Source organism: Astatotilapia calliptera, chromosome 7 (genome assembly GCF_900246225.1).
Source record: "Astatotilapia calliptera chromosome 7, fAstCal1.2, whole genome shotgun sequence".
Lineage (NCBI taxonomy): Eukaryota > Metazoa > Chordata > Actinopteri > Cichliformes > Cichlidae > Astatotilapia > Astatotilapia calliptera.
In genome coordinates, this window is record NC_039308.1 from 24,664,823 (window position 1) to 24,687,714 (window position 22,892).

Sequence of the window (22,892 nt, forward strand, 5' to 3'; positions counted from 1 at the left end):
GTAACCTGTACAGATATCGAACATCTACCAGGTGGCCATAACATACAGTCTCGTGGTGATGACGAAATAGATGTCAAACGCGTTTTCCCCGATGGTTGTTGCCCAGGCTGACACGCTTCTGTGAAGACTTTTTGAAGTAAGTGTGTGTTCTGGTGCACTTTACAGTTGAGGCTTTTATTTTGCTGGGTTGTTGTTGAAATTAAGGGTAGCACTGTGCTGAACACAGTTCACTTTGGTTCAGTTTGCCCCCTGTAAGAATGGAGAGAAGTCTTACTGACCTTCTCAACCCCTCAGCTATAGAGTCGTACAGTTGGTTAACCTAAATGTGCATGGGCTTGTATGATAGCTCCCAACTGCTGTAACTGCTGTGAAATTTGCACCGAATCGTTCTGGTGCTGTATGCAGGAGCGAGTCCACAGTAATATAAAAACATATGAATTTTTAACGTCATGTTAAGTTGCGCATGTGATGTGCCCCATAGATGGCTGGGGCGCACGTTTCTTATTGATTTGTGTGTTTGATTTGATTAATTGTGAATTTACTGTTGGTGTCAGTAAAACTAGGTGATGCTGTGTCATGTTGCTCTAGTTTGTCCTCTTATAGTCGGAAAAACTACAAAATTATCACTTTCATACCCAGCTGGGTAACAGGAAGTCTGTGAAAAGGTCCATTAAAACACGTACATAAGCAATAGTTCCTGTTTTTACATATTTAGACTCACTGGATATTAGGTTCATCTTACCTGTATTGGATTGGGGGCCATTTGAGTCCAGTAAACCCACTGTCATTTTCAAGAAACCAGTGCTTTCTGGTGTTATTTGAGCTATTTGAAACTGTGCCATGGGTTGCATCATCATTGCTGATTTGAGGCAGGATGGATGCTTGCTGCAGCAGAAATCAAGACTCATCTTCCATTCTTCTGTTGTCTAATTTTGGAGAGATCGCGTTTATTATAGCCTCGCTCTCCTGTTCTTAGCAGACAGGAATGGCACCCAGTGTGGTCTTCTGCTCCTGTAACCCACAGTGTTCGGCGCGTTGTGCACTCAGTGATGCTGTTGTCTATACCTTGGTCGTAACTAGTAGCTATTAGAGTTATTATTATCTTCCTGTCACCTTGAAGCAGTCTGACCATTTTTCTCTGGCCTCCAGAGACAGTTCAACCAAAGAACTTCTGCTGACTGGATATTTACTCTTTTTCTCTGTAGACAGAGTGTGTGGGGGAAGCAGGGATGAGACACGTGCCTTTGTCTAATTGTAAAGCCATGTCATTTAAATATGATGTGTGACAAAGCTGAATTATGAATTGTTGCTGTATAAATTGTGTTCATTATCACAGATATAACATTCTTCGTGACTTTTTTTTTCAAAATTTGGGACTTTTTTCAAAATTAAATTCACAACATGAGACAGTGTGGCAAGATATCAAACCTTATTTTAATCGCGCACAGAGTGTAAAGACAAGAAGGTTTAGTCACGCATTCAATCACCCAAAATAAACAGCTGTGTGCCACTCCTGTTTTTGTACTATGATGGTTTAAAAAAAAAAACAAGAAAAAAAACCACTTTAGCAATAGTAGCACTTTTGCTTCGTTGAGTAAAGCTCTGCCAGAGAACCTTTTCTCTACTCCAGCTGCACCTTTCAACACTGGGTACTAAGACTTGGTCACAAGAAATGAGTCTCCATTTCTACATTATGCTGTGGTAAAAACATATTCATCAACACATTATGCTGATTGATTGTTATATCAGTCGAACTGCAGTGCTACTATGTGATGAAATGATTAGTTTGAATTGATGGCATCCTCAAGCCTGTAACAATGTGAAGTATTGTCTGGTGCCTGCTTCTAAAATTTGGGGATCTTTTGCATTTTTGGTATTAGACAAAAAAGAACATTTGAGGAAAGTTTAGGAATTCATTACACACTAAACCAGGTGCGCTCAATGGTTTTTAATGAGAAGAAAATAATTTGTTTCGCTCCCAGCATGAACATCTTGTTTGAGGAGGCAGAGCCACGCAGAACATCATCAGATACTCTGCTGTGTTGTTCGCTGCTCAGGCTGCAGAGCGAAAGGAGAGAGAGCATGCGGGTTCACCAGCTGGTTTCTGCTGCTGGAAGACACAGGGTGTGTCTGCAGCTGCTGCCGTGTGTGTGAAATCTACAGGACGTGAGGCTACAGTATCCCACTGAACACCTGTGCCTCACTCTTTCTGCTCGGCTGGCTTCTTAAAGAGATCTGTCACCGTCCCGCATCTCGGCCTATCGTCTCTGCCACATTGTGGCGTGTCGCATCATACTTGCTGGGAAACCTGCCGGCCGTGGATGCCTGTTTTGGGCTTGTACTGGAGGTGGTGGTGTACTGTGTAGCCTAAATATTGCCAAAGGAATGAGTTTGGATGTTGGTTAATATCTGGAGTGAGCGTTGGATTGACTCCGGGGGATTAGTGGTAGCTGGAGGTATAATGGCGAACAGTGAGGTCAGTGTCATGTCTGGTTGGAGACAAACCACACCCAGTGGCTTGTTTAAAGCTCACTGTGACACAGCCTTTGACTTAAAATGTTCAATTCGGGTATTAAGACTGTTCAGACGGTGTGTTTCCCCTCACAGGTCGCAGTTATAAATACACGAGGCACAATAGAAGATGTCAGGCGGGCAGCAGTGCACCGCACGCTGTTCACAACCACTGACTGTGAAAGACAGGCTTTAGAGTCTTGTTTGTGTCTGGGGGGCTTAAATATCTCCGTGTTTTTCTGCACTTGTGTGTGCACACCGTGGGTCAGTGACACAGTTCACAGTCAAGAGCCTATTTGTGAGGTGGGGTGTGATTTGTCCATTGAAAGGCAGGGCCTGCTGTCATATTGTTGTGTTTTGGGGGGTTTTTTGAATAGGAGGTTCCTCCCTCAGGAATGCCCAGACGAGTGCGCGTGGGCTGAGATAATGGTTAGCTTTATCCCACAGATTTATGAGAAATGGCATGTTTTTAAGTGTATGAGTGTAACTGAATGTAATGTAGGTGGTAGAGCTGACTGTTGAAAGCTTCACAAAAACAGTGACGTGTGGATGGATTTATAAGAACCAACCGTCTGTGTTCTACTTCGAGAGAAACTCTGGTCAAATGCATGGGCTGTAATTCAGGTGGAAAGGATTCATTTTTTTTGGAATACCAGAAAAATAATAAACTTTTATTTATTTAGATCAGTTGATGAGTAATTTTTGAGCTGCTCTCAAGAATTTCTTATTCATAGGCTTTTATCTCTGTTTCACAACCCAAACACGCACATGATTATTCATGAAAAGAGTTTATTTCTTTTTTTTATTATGTTCTAAGGGGATCGTGCACATTAACATGCACACCGAGACTCGTGTAAATGTGCTTTAGTTACACTGGCTGATTTTCATCTGCAGTCCCTGGCAGGTTTACAACGTTTGCACAGAGTGGGGAAAAAGAAAGACTTAGTTACACTATAAAGGTAAACGTAGTTGGCCACCTACACAAACCCACTCCATGACACTTTAAGCACACAGTTTTTGTGCTGATGTTAATACCAGAGGAGGTATGAACAGTTATCAAGACCATTCACCTTCGCACCTGCGACCAGTTTAGAATCACCTAGCAACCTAACCCCATGCGCATCTTTGGACTGTGTGCAGACACAGGAAGAACATGCAACAAAGGCCCCAGCTGGATTCAAACCCAGGATCTTCTTGCTGTGAGGCGACAGCACCGTGCTTCCTTGGCTGTGTTGCTGTGGTATTTAAAAGCTTCTATTTTGCAATAATATCACTCCACTCAGGGCTGATTGTGGAATATCTACAAGGGAAGAACTTTCACAAAGTGACTTTTTGAAACAGCGGCACCCTTTTACAGCACCACGCTCGAGCTCTTTAGAGTGAACATTTGTAAAGACAATCTGCACGGCTAGGTACTTGAATTTACACAACCGTGGCAAAGGGACTGAAAAAACCTCTATCGGATAGTGTAACATAACAGCATGTTCACAGTCAGAAACAGAGTAAAAGATCACTTATAAACCTCACAGGGAAAAAAATTAGTTACAGAACTTTGGAAAAAAATTAGATCAGATCAGCTGTTTATCAAGCAAACAGTTTATGATGTCATTATGTGCTCTCACTTAATAACAGGTTTCATTTACTTACAAAAGAGCAAATATTGATCATTCATCTGCAAGTCAATCCCTTTTATTTGATTTGAATGCTTTAATAATTTATGGAGACCGTAACAGAAATGCTACAAAGCAAATGTAGCAGATGACAGATTAGTAGGTTGCATTCATTTTGATTTAGTTGCACTTCTGTCAGAAATTATCATGCATTTACTGAGGTGCACACAGACTACGGTGCCGTACTGTTAGAAGAAGATGAAGGCCTACCTCCTGCTGGCTGATATGAGCTATTACCTCATTTTGATTAATATTACCAGCTGTGCTTTCAACTGCTTTTCTGATTGAATTGTAGCTCTGTCGAATGTAATCACATGTTGCCCTTCCAAACTCAGCTGTATGGCATTTATCTACTTTAAAATGTTTTGTTAATTTAAACTCTTCCCCCCCCCCCTTTCCGGTGTCAACAGTTATGGCTTTGAATCATCTGAGCTTGCTGCGGCCTCTCCTGTGTCAGCCCCTGCTGCGACATGTCAGGTCTCCGCTCACATCCAGAGTCAGCCTTAGGCCTCTTCTGGCTCCTGACGCTTTCCACCACCCTGCTCCTGCTGTATGCATCAGGCTCTACGCCACCAAAAAGGCCAAAGGTCAGTGAGGAGATTTCTGAAGTTAACTTGTACAACTTCCATGACTCTGCTGGCACAAATGTGATGTTATTTATCTAGATAAGTCTCCACTCTTCCCTCGGTTTTTTCCTTCTTTCTCTCGTTTAATCTTCAAAGCCAAGGCAAAGGGCCAGTCAGGGAAGGTGAACATTAATTCATCTCTGGTGGAAGACATCATCAGTCTGGATGAAGTGAAGGAGGACATGACCACTGTTCTCGATTCGCTCAAAGATGACTTCACACGAAACCTCAGCATCCGAACCTCGCCAGGTAGTGAGCTTATCGTACTTTTCTTTCTTTCTTTTTTGGACTGTGCCTTTCATTCCTCTTGTTTTAGTACAAAGTTCAAAGCAGAGAACAAAGGGTTACCAACAAGGCAGATGAAGCATGAAAGCATTACCTCTAAAGTTAAAAGAAACGTTCAGACATCACTTCATGTACGTACAGTCCAGACTGAAAACATTAAGACAGTTAAACACGTGGCAGCTAAACTTTACCTGTGTGCTCGTCCAGCTTTTGTTCATGCACAGAAAAGCTCACCAGTGCCTCACATAACAAGGATATCACAAAGAGGAATCTTCCACAAAGGCCTGTGGATTCTGTGTGAAATGTGAATGGAAGCAAAATGCAGAAACAACATTTTAAAACAGAACATAGATAATATCAACTATTTCAACTGAGGAAATCTAACATTTTAAGAAAATTATTGTCTTATTTTGAATTTGAGATGTGGTTGCAGCAACAAGTCTCATAAAAGCTTTAAACTGCATTGCATCCTCTCTTCTTTTAACAACAGTCTCTAAGCATCTGGGGACTGAGGAGTCCAGCTGCTGGACTTTTGGGAGAGGAATGTTGTCCCATTTGTGTCTGCTATGAGTTTCTAGCTAAGCAGTCCTAGGTCTTTTTTGTCATATTTTTCATTTTCAGCTGGTCAAAGGTCTGAAATGCCAGCAGGCCTGTTCAGCACCGCACCCTTCTGCTACAAAGCCGTGCTACTGACTGGTTGAGATATGATGTCTGAATTGAAGCACATGTTGCTCTAAAACCATTGAGCGTTGATGGTACCTTTCCAGATGTACACGCTGCCAGTTCTGTAGGCTTTAATGCACCATCTGAGATGCTGGCTTTTAAACTGAGTACTTATAATAAGGTGGACGGTCCCTCTCCTGTGTAGTCCAGTGTCCATATTTTCCAAATAGAATTTCACATTTTTATTCATCTGACAACAGAACAGTTTTCCACTTTGCCGAACAGAGAAGATGGCAGCATTCCTGGATCGCGTTCACGTGTGGCTTCGTCTGACAGAGCTTTAACCTGTATTTGTGGCCATCACGGTGAACGGTGTTCACACACGGTGGTTTCTGAAATGTTCCTGAGCCCATGCAGTGATTTCAAAGACAGAATCATATCAGTCTTTAATCCACATTGCCTGAGAGCTTGGAGATCACAGGCGGCCAATATTAATTTTTGATGATGTCACCATACAGAGAGTCTTTTGATGATATTATGTACTGCAGATGATGTTGGAGAAACCTCTGCTCATCTTTACCACCACCAGGGAGGTTATGTTTTTGACATTCTGTCTGTAAACCCGATAGTTTGAAAGGTCTTCAATCAATTCTGATCAAACTTTGTAGTAAACGATCCATTAAAATTGAACGAGAGAGAAAGAGAGAATCTAAAAGACGATGACGATAAACAGTTAAAGCCTTGGAGAAGTCGATAGACATCATGCTGGTAATGGTGTAAATGATTCTAAGCATTTATTATTATTGTTTTCCTTCACGGGCATCTTTCCATTTACTTTTGTGCTCCTAAGCTGTTAAAAGAATTACGTCTCCCACTTAGTTCTTTTCAGATTTCTGCAAACCTGCTCGAATTACAGCTGAAACCTTAGAGTGTTTAGGTGAGCTGCATGTTTTTGAGAGGTGGGGTTGGGGCTAATTTTCATCCTAAAATGTGAAAACTTGCTCTTGTTCACATCTTTAAAGGAAAATATGTATTTATGATGAAGACAGATGAGTTTTTAGGGGTTATATTAATGCCAGAGGAAGACATTTAATGTGGTATCCATTATTTCGTTTCAGAATTAACATACTGGAGGGAAAAAATGGGTAAGTGTCCAAATATAGTGTGCACAGCGTGCACTGTAGTTAACAGGGGGGCTTTTTCTTAACGTTTTTAAAACTTTTGGAATCAAAGTCTTTCTCGGACACTGCGCCAAAAGGCTTAGCATAAAGAGATCCCTATTTGATGTTACCTTGACCCCGCCTTGGCCCCTGTTTCCCCAAGTACATCCAGGTCACAGCCTTTTTCTTTTTTTTTTTCCTCTCTGCATTTTAATAAATGGGGGCGTGCTCGGGGAGTCAGAGGTGGGGTGTGTAATGGAAGCTCCCCGGGGACGAGGCAGCTGCCTGAATCGGACTTCAAACTGAAATTACTTTGAATTTGTTCCACTTTTCTTCCGCACACGTATCTGATTTGCTTTTAGTGTAATATTCCTTTTTTTCTTTTTTTCTTTTTTTACACAGAATGAAGACACATACAATATCATGAACCCTTCAGTGTCCAGCTTTGCTTTTCACATTCCCAACTTTTCTTTTTTCTAATCCGGTTATCACTCAATTGATTTTTGCTCTGAGTCATTTTCTGTGTGGAGCCCTGCCTCTATTACTTTTGTCTTATAATTTTCCAGTGCTTCTCAGCTTCATACTTTGTCTTTTGACTAGATAAGACCACATAAGAAATTTTTAAACCACCTTTTTACAATTTTATAACACGTTTCAGTTAAAAGTTCCCTTCATCGCTTCCTCTTTTTCCAGTCCTTTCTACCGTTTTTTTGCATCCATCCCTCTGTTCTGTCATCCTTCCTGTGTTCCCTCCCCCTAATCTATATATCCCTCGCTCCTTTCCTCTGGTCCATTCATCCCCCTCTCCTCTGTCCAGCTGGACAGTAATCCAGGGAGGCAGCAGGACTTAGAGTTGACAGCAGAGATGAGATGGTGGAATGGGATGACGTCAGCTGTCCGAGCGTATGTGTGTGTGTTGTTCATGAACCTCTCATCTGGCTCTCATTAAACTTATGAGAGTGAGTGTATGACTGTATGTACTGCTGTTTGTTGCCATGAGTCTGTACTTATGTGTGCAGCAAACACATAGCAGAAAGTCAGACAGATAAATGCAGAGAGAGGGAGATCAGTGCTACGCCCACCATCTCATGGTCATCGCAGATGGGTAATGTGACTTGGAACCTAGCGCTGTGTCCAAGAAAACATTGTTTAAAGTAGACTTCACATTCTTGTTTCTCGCAGACGGGTAAAAACAACAAGCTGAAACATGGATATCGCCATTTCTTAAGCTTTTAATCAGCATATACTCTCATTGCGGTAATTGTAATCCGCCCAAGCTGCAATGCATGTGGACACCCGCTGCTCACATCACATGTAGGAAATCATTAAATTACCGTTTTGGAAAGAGCACGGCTATGAGGATGCACTCATTGGATGCATGTGTGTGTGTGATTGAGCTGGTTCGGAGCGTGGATCTGCAGAAATTAAACTGAATAAAAACATGTCCAGCTGTCTTTGTGAGAACTGGTTTTGGACGTCAGATTTATGAAATTTTTACAGGTTTTTGTAAAAGAGTGTTTTGGCCTGCCTCCTTTTTTTCACACTCCTTCAAAAGCCTGTTTGAGGGTGAAGACTTGGTTTTAGGGAAACTTTAGAATTAGGTTTACCGAGTTTTTCCTGGCTGAAAACGCGGCTCTGTGCTGAGACTACACACAAAAGCACATCAGTCCACATACGGTAATGAGTCTTACTTAACAGAGCTATATACATTTTCCTTTTACCCCTGGCCATTTGATAAAGAAAAGCATATTTATCCTGGAGTAAATAAAATAAAACCACTTTAAAAAGAAACGTCTGAAGTATTAATTTATCACAGCCCTGGTGATTTTCTTTTGGAAGAAGGCCAATAGAACAGAATTTTATATGCAGGAAAACCCCAGAGTTTAGTTTAGTTTAGGTTTGGACTGGAGGTCTCAAAGTTTTCATGACTAAGAAGCCGATGTATGATTTAGGACAGCGCAAAAAAAAGAAGAAGCACTAATCCAACATATTTAGTGTTTGTAGCGCGTCAGAAAATGGTTATGTTGGTAATCGCCCTTTTTGTGCTGTTGGCATTTCTCGACAGCACCTATATTTGTAAATTTCTTCTAACAAGGACACTTATAATCAGACACAACCGGGCACAGGTCAGAGCACTTACACAAAATCATAGTGCTGCCTTTCATTGGATTCAAATCAGTGCAACATTTTGTCCTCAACAATCTGAGCAGAAGTAAAGCTTTTCACGTGTAAACGAGAACACCGGTCAGCACACACAGATGCAGTATTATTACTCCACAGCTTTGCTGTTATGTGAAACAAAAACCATTTACACTATTGTTCAGAAGTTTTAAGCCGCCCCTCGTTTTGTTAATTTGCTAGGAAAATTGGAGACTTGCAAATCCAAAGTCAGTTTGTACAAGTTTGAAAGTCAGTATTTGATGTAATCATCTTTATTCTTCAACACAGCCTGAACTCTCTGAGTCACACTTTCTAAGAATGTCTTTATGTAGTCCTCAGGAATAGTTCTCCAGGCTACTTGTAGGACATTCAGAGCTCTTCTTTGGTTGTTGGCTGCCTTTTATTATGTTCTCTGTCAATGCGACCCCAAGCTGCTTCAGTAATATTGAGGTCTGAACTCTGGGGAGGCAATCCATGACTCAGTGTTCCAGTGTGTTTTCTGTGCAGATGTGCTTTTACTGCAGTGAAAGCATGCTTGGAATCATCGTTATGGTGAAAAATGAACCACTGTCAATCAGAAGATGACAGAGACTCCACTGTATTTTATAGATGCCTGTAAACACTCACTGTTGTAGCCTAGTCTTGATCTCCTTCATACATACTGATGATAATTTGAAAAATTTCCACTTGGATTTGCATCCCATTAAGAACTGTTGCTAAGAATGGATTCATTCCTGTTCTACTGTAATTTGGCATACACTGCACAGCGCTCCATGCCAATATATGACAGGTTTTCAGTTAGTAACTCTTTGGTAATCACCTCGTTGGTGCAAAAATATAAATTGGTGCAAATTTCATTTCAGCAAAAAAGTGCATTTAAAATTGGTGTTTTGTTAGGTTGGGCGTTCATCCTTGAACGATTCTTAGGACAGTGTTAAGTGACTTAAATAATTACAAAAAAATGGGGTGCAAAGACTGGACTGAAAATGAGTCATTGTTCAAAGAAAATGAGAACTATTGATCAAGATCACTTTTATAAGAATTACAATAAAGTCTGGCTTCTTGGAAGCAAAATATAAAGCCATGAGAGGTGGCTCAAGACTTTTGCACAGTACCCCTTTCCTCAAAAAACTGACTGGAGCAGGCAGCAGTCACTCCAGGAAAGGGAGAACTACCAAAAGGCGAGAACTGCTCATCCAAACAACCTCAAACTGAGCATTGGGCTTACTCGGGTGAACGACATTACAGCCAGCAAGTTTGCAACGGTTCAGACAAACACTCGCTGAGATAGGCGAAGGAGATGGGAACTGATATAAATTTTTACTGCACCTTTTTAAAAGGAGAATTTGACATGACAAGACGCAGAGGGAAAAAGTGCAAATTAATGTGGTACGTATCCTGATTACACCAACACCCAGACGCAGCATACAGCTTAAAATCTGTTTTTGGTATCATTAAAAACTCAACGTGTTTAAAAAATAAAGAGCATTTTAGCCAAATTTCATCCGATATCTCAACCAGCTGCCACCCCCTCTCACCATCCATCTTTGTAGCAATGACCGACTGTCTGCCGGCCTGCCTGCTTAAAGTACTTGCAGATGTGCTGGTGCTCGTTGTGAAGGTGCAGGTAACAAAGTCAGACAGGCAGAGATATGGGCATGAGCAAAGTAAAAAAGGGAGACTGTATAATTGGCAGCAAAGTAGGCAGCGTGTCAGCTGATATCCATGTTATCACATCATACCAACCTTTTATTTTTAATTCCTTGCAGCTGTATCTTACTTTTTGATTGGATATGTCTCTCTCTTTTAACCCTTGAAATCATATGATAAATTGATCTTTTAGAGAAAACTACACCACTGGCTCACCTTCGGTTCACCTCACATTTCCACAATCACACACCACTAGCGCAGCCCCCCACCGGGTGAGCCGGGAGGGAGTGATGTAAGGCAGAGGTGGAGAAGAAGGAAACAAGCGCGTCTGAGGTTAGCCAGATGGAGGATGGAGAGGAGTGGGTGGATACAGAGAGGGAGGGAGGGACAGAAGTCAGCTTGTGTTGGCAAACATGCATTAGTTTCGTTCAGTGTTGACAAAGTGGGGAGACAATAGATCATGGAAACTTTTAAGAGTCTGACAGTGGTCTCAAAATGAATATTTTTTTACTGTGCTATTGCACGTTCCTCTGTCTATCTGTTAATCTGTCCAAAGGACTAAATGATTTTTCCCCACATCTATTCCATTACACCATAGCAACATCTTATTATCTGTCAGTGCGCCCCCAGGGTGGCTGTGGCTACATTGTAGCTTGCCATCACCAGTGTGTGAATGTGTGTGTGAATGGGTGGATGACAGGTTGTGTAAAGCGCTTTGGGGTCCTTAGGGACTAGAAAAGCGCTATACAAATACAGGCCATTTACCATTTACCATATTAACTATGTGCCAGTGCTGGTGTTAACACACAGGGTGAAACTCTATAGTCAGACCATTTTTATTTTTCAATTTGAGCTATTTTGCTTCCATAGCTTAAGCTCCAAAATACACATTTGGGACCAAAACTGGTCTTTTGGTCGTTCTTCCAGAGTAGTTAATATCTAATGATAAAATACTCCATCTGTATTATCATACATATATTTTCAGAAAGGTTGTAATGAAAAAAAGCCTCTGATTGATTTTTAAAGTGATATAAAGCTACTTGCAGCTGCTTTGTTACTCGTAAGTAGTCGCCGTAGCATCGCTCCGCATGTTTGATTTGGTAGATTTTCTTTTATCTCCTGAGACAAGCCCAAAGGCGTTGTTTGCCTCCTCCATGGATCAGACTGGGAATCATTCACTTGTTAAGCAAATGTGCAAATCACTGCAATACAAATGCTGGTTTAAAATTGACAAATCGAATGTTACAGTACAGGATTTTAGAAGACCCGATCAAAAAGAGATCTTTTTTCATACTCATAGCTTGAAATCTTCCAATTTAGGAGCGCTAACAAACTCTTATTTTCCTCTCTGTTTATATTTTGAAGGCTTTTACAGAAACCATTTGATAATATATCTTTAAGAGACAAATTTTACTTTGTTTGTAAAAGACTTGATTTTTTTTTTATGGCTCTTGAAAGTATTTTCTGATTTATGGAGTGATTAAAGATAGATTTCCCTCCATCTGTGAAGCAAGAATGAATGATTAACCTGGCTTTAACCAGAAATACAGTTACTGTTCTGTTAGTAATCAACTGGGCTGTTTCGTGGTGGTAACTGCTGCTTTTTTTTTTTTTTTTTTTTTGATTTGCTTTCACCTGATTTTAAAGCTACAATTTACAGCTTTCCTCTAAATGCGTCACAGAGAGGCGATAATTAGGTTACTGTTTTGAAAAGAGGACAGCCATAAGCATGCATGTGAATATGAATGCATGTGTGCGTAGAAATGAGTTATTAAAACATGTCCAGCTACAGTGCTGTGCAAAAGTCTTGAGCCAGCCTCCGTTTCTTTATATTTTACTATAAAAATGGGGAAACGGGTGCAGTTATTCACTCAAACATGTTGAAATATACATGGAAATACAACATTTAAGACATTTCATTTGAGTTTAATTCAAAGCTCATCTTTGAATGTTGGCTGCCTTTTGTTCTGTATCAAAATGATCCCACACTGTTGAGGCCCAGGCATTGGGGAGGCCAGTCCACGACCAATATTCAATTGTATATTTTTCTATCCAGGTATGCTTTTACTGCATTAACAGCGTGTTTGGGATCATTGGCATTGCTGATAAATGAATAACTGCCAATCGGATACTTTCCAGGTGCTGCTGGAGCAATTTTGAGACGATTCTGCCAACACAACTCACTTAAATGCGTCCCCAGACTGTGACCGAGCCTCCGCCGTGTTTTAAAGATGGCTGTGGATGCTGACTGTTGTACCTCTCTCCTAACCATGATTTGCCAAGTTTTTCGCAAAGAGCTCTTTGGGAATTACCTTGTTGGTGCTAAACTATTATTTCATTCCCATCAAACTATGTTACATTTGGCTTTTTTTTTTCCCCCCAACTATACAAATTATGTGTTTCTGCTAGTAACAAAATGCCTTAAAATACATTTTAAAATTGATTCTATGGTTTTTTCCATTATGGAAAAAAACAGCCAATGTCCAAAGAGACACTCTGAAAGACCTTCAGAGTGCCTGGAGAACTACTACTTAATACTACTTAAAAAAAAAAAAAAGTCTGGTTCCTTCAAAGAAAAATGTAAAGAAAATGAGAATGAATCTATAATTATAATTCTGGGGTCAATGCATATCATATCTTTCTGAAAGATGGATTTCATAATTAAAAACAACAGTAAGAGAAAAAGAATTAAAGTACATTAAATGTATAAGTTAAATCTGCCTTACAGTAGAACGGTTAATCCTGTGATACGAATACAAAGGAAAAATCGGGATGCTACAGTGCACACAGTGAGAACAATGATGCCTAAACTGTCCATGAAGGTAAATAAATGAAGAAAGTAAACACTGGCATTGACCATTGACCTGTATTTGTTTAGGAGCTCTGGATCACATTGTGGTGACGACTCAAGATGGGAAGTTCCCTCTCAAGCAGCTGGGCCAGATCTCCATGAAGTCACCTCAGCTCATTATGGTCAACATGAGCAGCTTCCCTGAAGTAAGACGATCTCTCTCTCTCTCTCACACACACACACACACACACACACACACACACACACACACACACACACACACACACACAGTCAAACAGAGCACACACAGCTATGATTTCTTCCTACCGGTATCAGTTTGTCTCATATGGACAAGCGCGCAGTAACTAAGCTTTGTAAAAATAATCAGACGCACAGACAGATAGATGGTCCTCCTCACAGAAGGAAAAGTAAGCCAGACCAGAACTCGAATCTCACATCACTCTGTAAATGAAACCTGACCTACCTCTCTCTCTCACTATGCTGTGTCTCAGATGCTAATTGATTGATCACTCGGGGAGCCCTTTGTTCTGGGGTGAAAGATAGCAACAAAAGTCTGTATGTGTGTACTGCAGCGCGGATATGTCTTAGTGTGAGTTGTCACAGAATAGGAAATGACCTCATTTTACCCCCAGGTTAGGAAGGAATGGATTATTTTTCTTTTTTTGCTTCTTTTCGCTGCCTCCTTTGCTTTGTAGATTTTCATGTTTTTTGGTGGCCAGACTTTCTGGTGGTCTGGAAAAGCTGAATGTGCTTGCATGTGTCACTATACAGTCATATATCCAGAGACGCTAATGACCGATATGCTCAACTTTTTCTGCTGTCTGCTACATTTTCTTTGATCTCATTAAATATTGAACGGAAATATGTGCACAGTCCTTTATTCTTGCAAATGACAAACAAGAAAAAAATGATCTGAAAATGTTGCAATGAAAATATCTCCACATATGTATGAATGAGGAAAAGTGCTTCAGACAGGATACAATACGGAAATATGCATAACCAGGGTTTTCCTGGCTCATTATGGGCCTTTGGGGGATTGGCTGTGCACAGCAATAAAGCACGGTCACCGGTTTCACTACAGAGACACAGAAATGTGTGCAATTTCTTACTGTTTAGGACTATTTCATTAATAAAATTGACTATTTTGCCTGTGTAAATAAACCCAAATTAACATGTATTTGTTTTCCATTTGGCTCTGGTTTAAACCCCTTTGGATGGATGCCAAAATGTCATTTATGTGGAGGAAAAACTAAAAAAACCAAGCCCAGCGGTGTTGGTATAATCTGGAAGCACACAACAGGAAATAAATGATTTCACTTCTTTAAACAGTTTGCTTTATTTGAGGGTGATTCTTAAACTAAATTTAAACTCTTAGTCTGAGTTTAAGCCCTTATACCAGGTCTGAACTCTCAAACAGACCTGAGAGAGGTGGAGTGAAAAGTAAGGATGGGCTGATTCTGGTAATAGTTTGTTCTAAAGGCCCATTTCAGTCACTCTGAATGCCTATGAGGTGTTTAGAGAAACTCTGCCCACGCCACCCACAGCCACCATATTATCAACCTGCGGAAAACACCGCTCTGAAATTCGGGCACTTATGAAAAAAGAATGACTCAATTCTCAGGAGTTATGTCTAAGATCGTAAAAATAAAGTAAAACTAAACTTCCCGACAGTCTATTTTTTTTCAGTTAAGTCATCACAGTGACATCATCAGACAATATCATAAGTTGGTGTTTTTCATAGTGGAAGGTTGGGAACAACAGAAACTCGTACAAACAATCCGCTTTAGTCCTTCTTGAATCATAACCACCAGTGTTTTCCCAGCAACCAGCAGCCATGCTGAGGTCTAATTACTGTATTCTGTTTATTAAGAGACACCGACACACGCATGAACTTTCAATGATTTTTAATAAAAATGCATTTATTTTCTTTTGATTCATTTTTTTAAAAATTATTATTTATACTGGTTTACAATTCTACTGTTTTCTACTGGGATGGAGTTTACCTGGAAAACTACATGTAACATAATGTTAGTCACTGGACCGCTGTGCATACCTGAGAGGAAGAGGCAGTAAAGTAGAAGGCTGATGGAGGGAGACGATGAGGATGAAGGAGACGGAGGGAGCTTGGAGCCAATAAAGAGAAAGTGGCAAGGAAGAGGAGTTTACTCCACCGTCCTATCTGCATTTTTTGTGTTTCAGCTGCTTCCTCTCATCCTTTTCTGTCTTTCCTCACATCTGGTCCAATTTTCAGTCTCCATATTGGTCTCCTTCAGGTTCTTCCTCACCTCCTCCACTTTCTTTCCATCACTGCCTATCCTTTTTTTCTTGTATCTTCCATTTCTTGTTTGACTGTATCCAGTTCACTTTTTTGCCCTCGGTTTCCTTCTGCACTTCCTTTTAATACTTGTTTTGTGTCCTCCACAACTTGTTTTTCCTCACCAAGTTTATTTTTCTTTTTCTGCTTCTCTCAGCCACTCTTGCACTGCCTTTTGCACTTCCTCCAATTCTTTCTTGTCTTCCCACGGTTGCCTGTGCTTTTCATTAAGTCTTTTCTTGGCCCCTTTCAGCTTTGGTCTTTTCATCTTTCTCTCTCTCTTGTCATATTTCCTATTTGCTTCTGTCACGTCTTTCTTTACCTTCTTCAGTTGTTTTTTTCCCTCCTCTTTCAGTTTTTTGATTGCCACCTTAACTTCTTCCTTTTCCTCATCCAGCACTTTCTTTCTTCCTACAGTTTATTTTGTTCCTCCACAGCCTTCATCTCCTTCTCCAGTTTTTCTCTCTCTCTGCCATCTCCTTTGTCAGACTCTCCAGAGTGCTACAGTTTGGCATCCAAGTCTCCTTTTTTTTTCTCTTTTTAAGGTTTACATTGAGCCTCCCAGAGAGACTCCTTCTACTCGTTGAGCTCCAGTATTCCTGAGCTGCTCCCTCAAGCATTTCCCTTCCACCATGTCTCTAAACAAGACCCCTCTAAACAATCTTCATCTTTCAGGTGGTTGTTTTTTTTTCTCCCTCCAAAAGTGTTAACATCCTGTCATGGTGCTGCTGGTTTTCTAGTTTTACAGTTATCTGTAATAGACTGTATTTGTTTTGTTGTTAGGAATTTTCCTTGACTTTGTTTGTGTGAAGGACACAAGTATTGGTGTTAAGACTCGCAGGTCTAGTGCTCATCGCTAATGACTTGTCAATCAGAGGTTAGTAAATGAGCATATCCTGGGTAATCCTTCTTACTTAGAATGACTAAAATATCACCTGAAATGGGTGCTTGAGTGAATAATCTCAGCAGGAAAGTGTTTATAGAGGTCAGGGTTAAAGGTCATTTTCCCATAGACTTCTTTAGGACCGGGTGTCTGTCTGTGACCACAAGCATCACACAGAAGCTACATACTTCTTTGGTTTTAATGTAAAGGCTTTAAAAGCATGCAGGACCTGAGCTGCATGTCACATAAGTTGGCTGAAACGTTGTCAGAATTGAACATTTTAACATTCTTTGTTATTTTAACGTTTTGAACTGTTGGATGTTTGACTGAGATAAAACCCAGCACATACTTTTAAAACTGTATTCCTGTACTGTTCACTTGCACCGTCATTTTCTTTTCTCCAAAAATACTCTACATTAACCAATGTGCAGTGAATCTGGGTGGACTGCGAAGGATCCACCTGACGCATTCTTCCAATTGCATGTTTGGACTGCCTTCGTTGCGTCGCTGTGACATAACTTGAGTTTGTACGCAGCCTACCTCCGTGTTTTGTACTTTTTGTGGTCGAGGGCAGTTGAGACAGAACTAATGGATGCTGCTTATAATAGAAAGTGTACTTTAAGCTGAGAAATGACCGTGGAGGATAAGTTAAGAATGGTTAAACTTTTATCGTTTAGCCACAATTAATGCAAAAAATGTGCCAACAACACAGTTATGCAACTATATTGGCAAAAAAATACTTAAATGACATTATGAATGAAATGTAAAAGCACTTATAATGCTGTAAAACGGTCCTTGTCAGTGTTTCACAGAAGCCATGTTGACACAGATTAGTTGTAGTAAACACAGGTGTGACTAATCCGAAGATTCTCAGACGGAGTGTTCATTAAAACAGGGCTGAATGATGACGAGTAGAGTGTGAGTCACTCAACTTTACACAGCTTTTTCATGCTACAGTCACACGAAGGGGGAAGCCGTAGTACGCTGTCACAGCAACGAACTCACAGTCATGTTTCCTGTGAAGACGGGGACCAGGCCTCCAACGACTCGCAGTAAATTGTCTTCAAAGCGGAGGACAGTCAAGTGATGGAGTCAGTCTGCTGTCAGTCTCCGATTGAACAGGGCCAGTCGACAATCATGTGTAATCTGTGTTTGATAACACAGGGATTGGGATCAATCAGTGAAAATCACAAATCTGTTGTTGTTTGTAGAAGATTTTGTTGCTGTCTGTATACATAGAAATTCATATTAGCATTTACATTCAGATTCAACCTCATCAGAATAATACTCATTCAGAAATCCCTCCACAGATCGTGCCACGTTTGCTTTAGAACAGCAATTTAACTGCAACAAGACACTCAGCAACCTTGCTTCTATGTAGGAATATAACCAGAATATATTGAGTCGAGTTTCCTGTGGCAGACAAGTTGCACTCACCGCTGCAGACTGACTCAGATCAGTCTGCAGTTATTTGCAAACCTTAATAAATCTCTCAGTCCTTGCTCAGGTGGATGAGCAACACCCTCAAAACATGGGTAACCAGTTGGTCACCCCAACTACTAGGAGTCAGTCTCCAGCAGCAGCAAAAACCTCATTGCAATCACCGGGCAACCATTAATTCTTTTCCTAGGAGGTTTGGAAGAGGCCGCCATACTATTTTTACTCTGTAAATAAGTGTGATTGAACCACAATGGGTAATAATCAGGCTTTAATAATAATTAGCAGAGGTGGGACCAAGTCATTGTTTTGCAAGTCTCAAGTAAGTCTCAAGTCTTTATCCTCAAGTCTCAAGTCAAGTCTCAAGTAATGTCAGGCAAGTCAGAGTCGAGTCTCAAGTCACTGGTGTAAAAGTCCGAGTCAAGTCACAAGTCTGAAATTTTGAATTTCAAGTCCTTTCGAGTCGTTAAAAAAAACGAAAAAAGCATGTTGCAGTTATATGCTAAATGTAAATATTAGACCATGTAATTTTTAAATCTGTGTTTTTCTCAACACATGACAAAATAGTGAACTTAGAAAATATACACAAATTGTGAAATTGCACCTCTTTAAAATGCAGCTCAATTAAACCTAGAATAATTTTCACCGACAGTTCTGAGATAAGCTGCATGTTATTCTTGGATGTGGTTGTAGGACCGGCTTTAAAATCGCATGACAAAAATATCATACATAAATAAATGATATTTTTAAAATATATATCATTTAAAAAAAAACTGCATCACCAACGTAGCCTGGAAAACATTTGCTAGTTAGATGAAGTCAGCTATCTCATCTTAGCATATTTATATGCATATTTATAATCATACGGCTCTTGGAGTGAGTGCATACACTCATGAAGTTTAGTAACTTCAGGTCACTGCAACAAGCCCAGGTACAGTTTACCGACGGATGGGTGCAGGACCTTGAAATGTACCGTGTAGAACGAAAGACCATCGTACATATCATAAGTTTACCAGTCTCACAAATCGTCTTCATAAATACACATTCGTTAACCGTTTATTAATAGGACCTTTGAGCTCAACGGTAATTAATTAGCAGTGGAAATAATTTCTGGTAGCGTCACAGAAATGTAGCAGTGACAATAATACTGTATGCTGTAATCGTACTGGGCAATTAGTGATACAAAAAACCTGTTTTATCCTGTGAATAAAAGTATATGTTTTTGTTAATGTACCATAATAACAGAAGCGAAACGCAATATTGTGTCAGGACAATTCACTATTTATGCACAATAAATAAAGGAGCATAGCGCGACAATTTCTGTTCAGCGCCAGACTTGCTTGTAACCTATATCACCAATTATGTTAAGAAAATGACGCATTAACTACTAAAAAACACTGACCTTCGTGTAAATGCTTGGAGCAGACTAACCTGTGAGCTGGAGTGTTCTGGGACGTTATATTTGATCTTTGAATGGCTGCAATCCAGGCCATCCGTCGCCTCTTTGTTACTTCGGAAACATGGCTCGAACAATTTCTCCTCAATGACGTAATCCGATAACAACCGATCTCTTTACCCGTCGGCTTCCCGTGGCTGTCATGCGACCGGCTATTTGCAGTTAATAATACAACAGCTTCTTGACATTTTTGTGTTTCTTTTTATCGCTGTGTAACTGATTTCAATTGAAAGCCTGCGTGCGCTAGTACCGCTTGCCACGAGTTCCCAGAATCCTTTGCGGTTCTACCCGTGAATGACGTCACATTTTCAATCTCTATATAATATGCATGTTAAATTTTATATTTGGGGTAAAATATCAAGTCTTTTCAAGTAAACCGGTTCAAGTCCAATTCAAGTCCCAAGTCATTGGTGTAAAAGTCCAAGTCAACTCACAAGTCTTAGAACATTTTTTCAAGTCAAGTCTAAAGTCATAAAATTAATGACTCGAGTCTGACTCGAGTCCAAGTCATGTGACTCGAGTCCACACCTCTGATAATTAGCTTATAAATTAGCACTCTACCTTTTCAAATATGGTCACTTGCGGCCCCAAAAACACCAAAAATATTTTATATGCAGTCTGTCGTTAAAAGTGTCTGGTTATGCAGTGTGTGGACAAACTGCACAGCTTGCTGTTGTGCTATGTTGGCTACAGAAATGTTCCTGAACATTAACCTCCTAAGATCCGAACTCTTCAATGGCATGCATTTGTAATTTCTCTTTGATATTTGGGCTGATTGGGACCTGATGAATGTAAAAACAAAGAATTACCAGGGTTTTTTTAACCTAATTATTGTTTCTAAGAAAAATAAGAGCCACACATGAGGATATTCGTTTAAAATTTCAATAGAACAGTGGCAATTTAATGTCCTCGTAAGTGGATATCAGGCCCTTGTAGAGCAAAATTGAGGATTTTGGTCTAAATAACCCAAAATGTGATGTCCACATTAGAGATGGACCGATCCAATATTACGTATCGGTATCGGTCCGATACTGACCTAAATTACTGGATCGGATATCGGAGAAAAATAAAAAATGTAATCCGATCCATTAAATATCACGAAAGCACCTCACAAAACTTGCAACACCCCGTAACTCACCTCAGAACGTTAGCACGTCGGAGCAGTATGCATCACGTGATAGAGCGGCTGTGGCATGCGGGACCTGTCGGTGGTCTGGATAGCATGTGGAGCTTCGCTAGCAACCCGGCATTTCATCTCCGACAAAGTTATCCCCGAGAGAAGTAAAGCAAGTGTGTAAGTCCATCTCTGAATGTTTGTAAAGCATTCCTGCGTTAAGCTTAACAAACGACTGCCTCTTCTTGCTGCTACTTCAATCATGAAACTGCTTAACGATCAGCTGATCGGCTTTTCTGTCGGGAGTACGTCTCTCTTGTTTGCTTTTGGCCCACTTTGCACCAGAAAGAGGAAACCAGCGGCTGAACAACAGCAGCACGTTTAAGCTTGATCAGCTGTTGTTAGAATGTATTTAATATTACTTTCTACTCGAGGATCTTTTTCTACGTAGCTGACAGCTGGTAACTGTGCAGGGGCGGATCTAGCAAAGTTTAGCCAGGGGGGCCGATAGGGCATTAACAGGGAAAAGGGGGAACAAAGACATACTTTTCTTTCTTATTCTCATTTAAAATGTCAAGCTTTTAATAAATAATTATCTGACAGCCAAAGTTTTAATTTGATGCAAAATGAATAGAAGTCCATTACTGTATATAGTAACTATTAAGTCTAATATATATATATATATATACCCTAGTAAGCTATAGTACTTTTTCCTTTGTGAAGGTACCATCTGTGCAGTCTGCAATTTTGTTGAAGAAAGATGTTGAATCTATTTAATATTTCTTGAAAAATAATTGATTTCTGTGCATTTTTTTTCACACTGCATCAAATTAAGGTTGATTACGTCGATTAAGCATCATGAGGTGGAGCGTGAGGGGTGGTTCCCTATTTTTTATTTATTTATTTTTGTTGTTGCTGGGAGTTGGAACCCTATTAGTTAGATTGCTTAATATTTACACTAAGTACTCTTTAAAATACCAGAATAGGGAGGATGGTGTAGGTTTAAGTTTATTAGATTGATCAGTATTGCTGAACTATGAAATATTTTTTTTGGATACAGGTATAACAGAATAGCTTTAGTGTAGTTGTTGTTTTAAACTTGAGTATGAACTTATACAAAATGCAGCAAGATATTTAAAAAACAGTTTTGTTGATTAAAAAACACTATATCGGATTCATATCGGTATCGGCAGATATCCAAATTTATGATATCGGTATCGGTATCGGACATAAAAAAGTGGTATCGTGCCATCTCTAGTCCACATATGTGGACGCCAGGTCCTAGGAGGTTAATGTGACTGTGGCAGAATAATTCATTGCTCTCATCTCTGTAAAACAGAGATTCCTTAATTGGGGGCATTAGCAGGTCCTAAGTAAAGTGACTGTACACTGGCTATGATGACAGCAGATACAGCCTGCATCTTTTCTTCTATATATAAAATGGGTAGAAGAGGCAGTGAAGGCAAACGATAAAAATCTGTCTCAGTAAAAAAAGTTAAAAGAAGCGTCTTTGCACACGACATCCAAGAGCTTTTCTTTTCCTTTTCTTTTTTTTCCAGTACAACTTGCCAAACAAAAACCTGTTTTTAAATATCTTCCTGCACCTTCTATTTCCACAGCCAGTCACCTGAGGGCTGTGGTTTCCCTCATTTGTTCTCCAGGTGAAACCACAGCATACAAACAACATGCAAATCCAAGTATTTATCAACACCTCAAATCTGTGAAGTCAGTTTTCCACCTGAATCCGGAGTCTCTTTTTTTTCCTTCCCAGAAACACTAGAAACCACAGACCACACACACACTGACGGACACACTCATCCACACGCACGCTACCCTGTCATGTCCCGTGTTACCCATGTACCACACAGAGGTGAGTCGTCAGTACTCAGAGCTAACAGGCTTATAATGATGCCTATCCATTACCAGGAACTACAGAGGCCCTGCCATTGTTTTCCATTCATTCATTAAGAGCAGGCTGGGACGATACAGAGAACAACATCTAACCACTACGCTCGGATCCGGAGGCAATTTGGTGTGTGTGTGTGTGTCCATGTTTAAGCATTAAATTTTTTTTTAGACACACACACACATTCCTCTCCCTTCGCCTATTTGCTTTGAACCAAGTCGTGAGCGTTTGATGTGAAACTTCAG

The 22,892-nt window shown here is 40.2% G+C and overlaps 1 protein-coding gene across 4 annotated transcripts in view; it reads left to right on the forward strand.

Moving 5' to 3' along the window:
* The window catches only part of mrrf (mitochondrial ribosome recycling factor), a 28,271-nt gene that overhangs the window by 396 nt on the left and 4,983 nt on the right, over nucleotides 1–22,892 (forward strand). The window contains exons 1-6 of one of the 4 annotated variants that reach the window (XM_026174021.1): nucleotides 61–136; nucleotides 4,592–4,768; nucleotides 4,904–5,056; nucleotides 6,645–6,692; nucleotides 6,874–6,900; nucleotides 13,604–13,722. In XM_026174021.1, the coding sequence (XP_026029806.1) occupies nucleotides 4,594–4,768; nucleotides 4,904–5,056; nucleotides 6,645–6,692; nucleotides 6,874–6,900; nucleotides 13,604–13,722 (522 nt within the window). In that variant the 5' untranslated portion in view covers nucleotides 61–136; nucleotides 4,592–4,593. Of the gene's footprint in view, nucleotides 1–60; nucleotides 137–4,591; nucleotides 4,769–4,903; nucleotides 5,057–6,644; nucleotides 6,693–6,873; nucleotides 6,901–13,603; nucleotides 13,723–22,892 lie in introns of those variants that run through there. The other 3 variants (XM_026174022.1, XM_026174023.1, XM_026174024.1) reach the window with 3 other exon arrangements.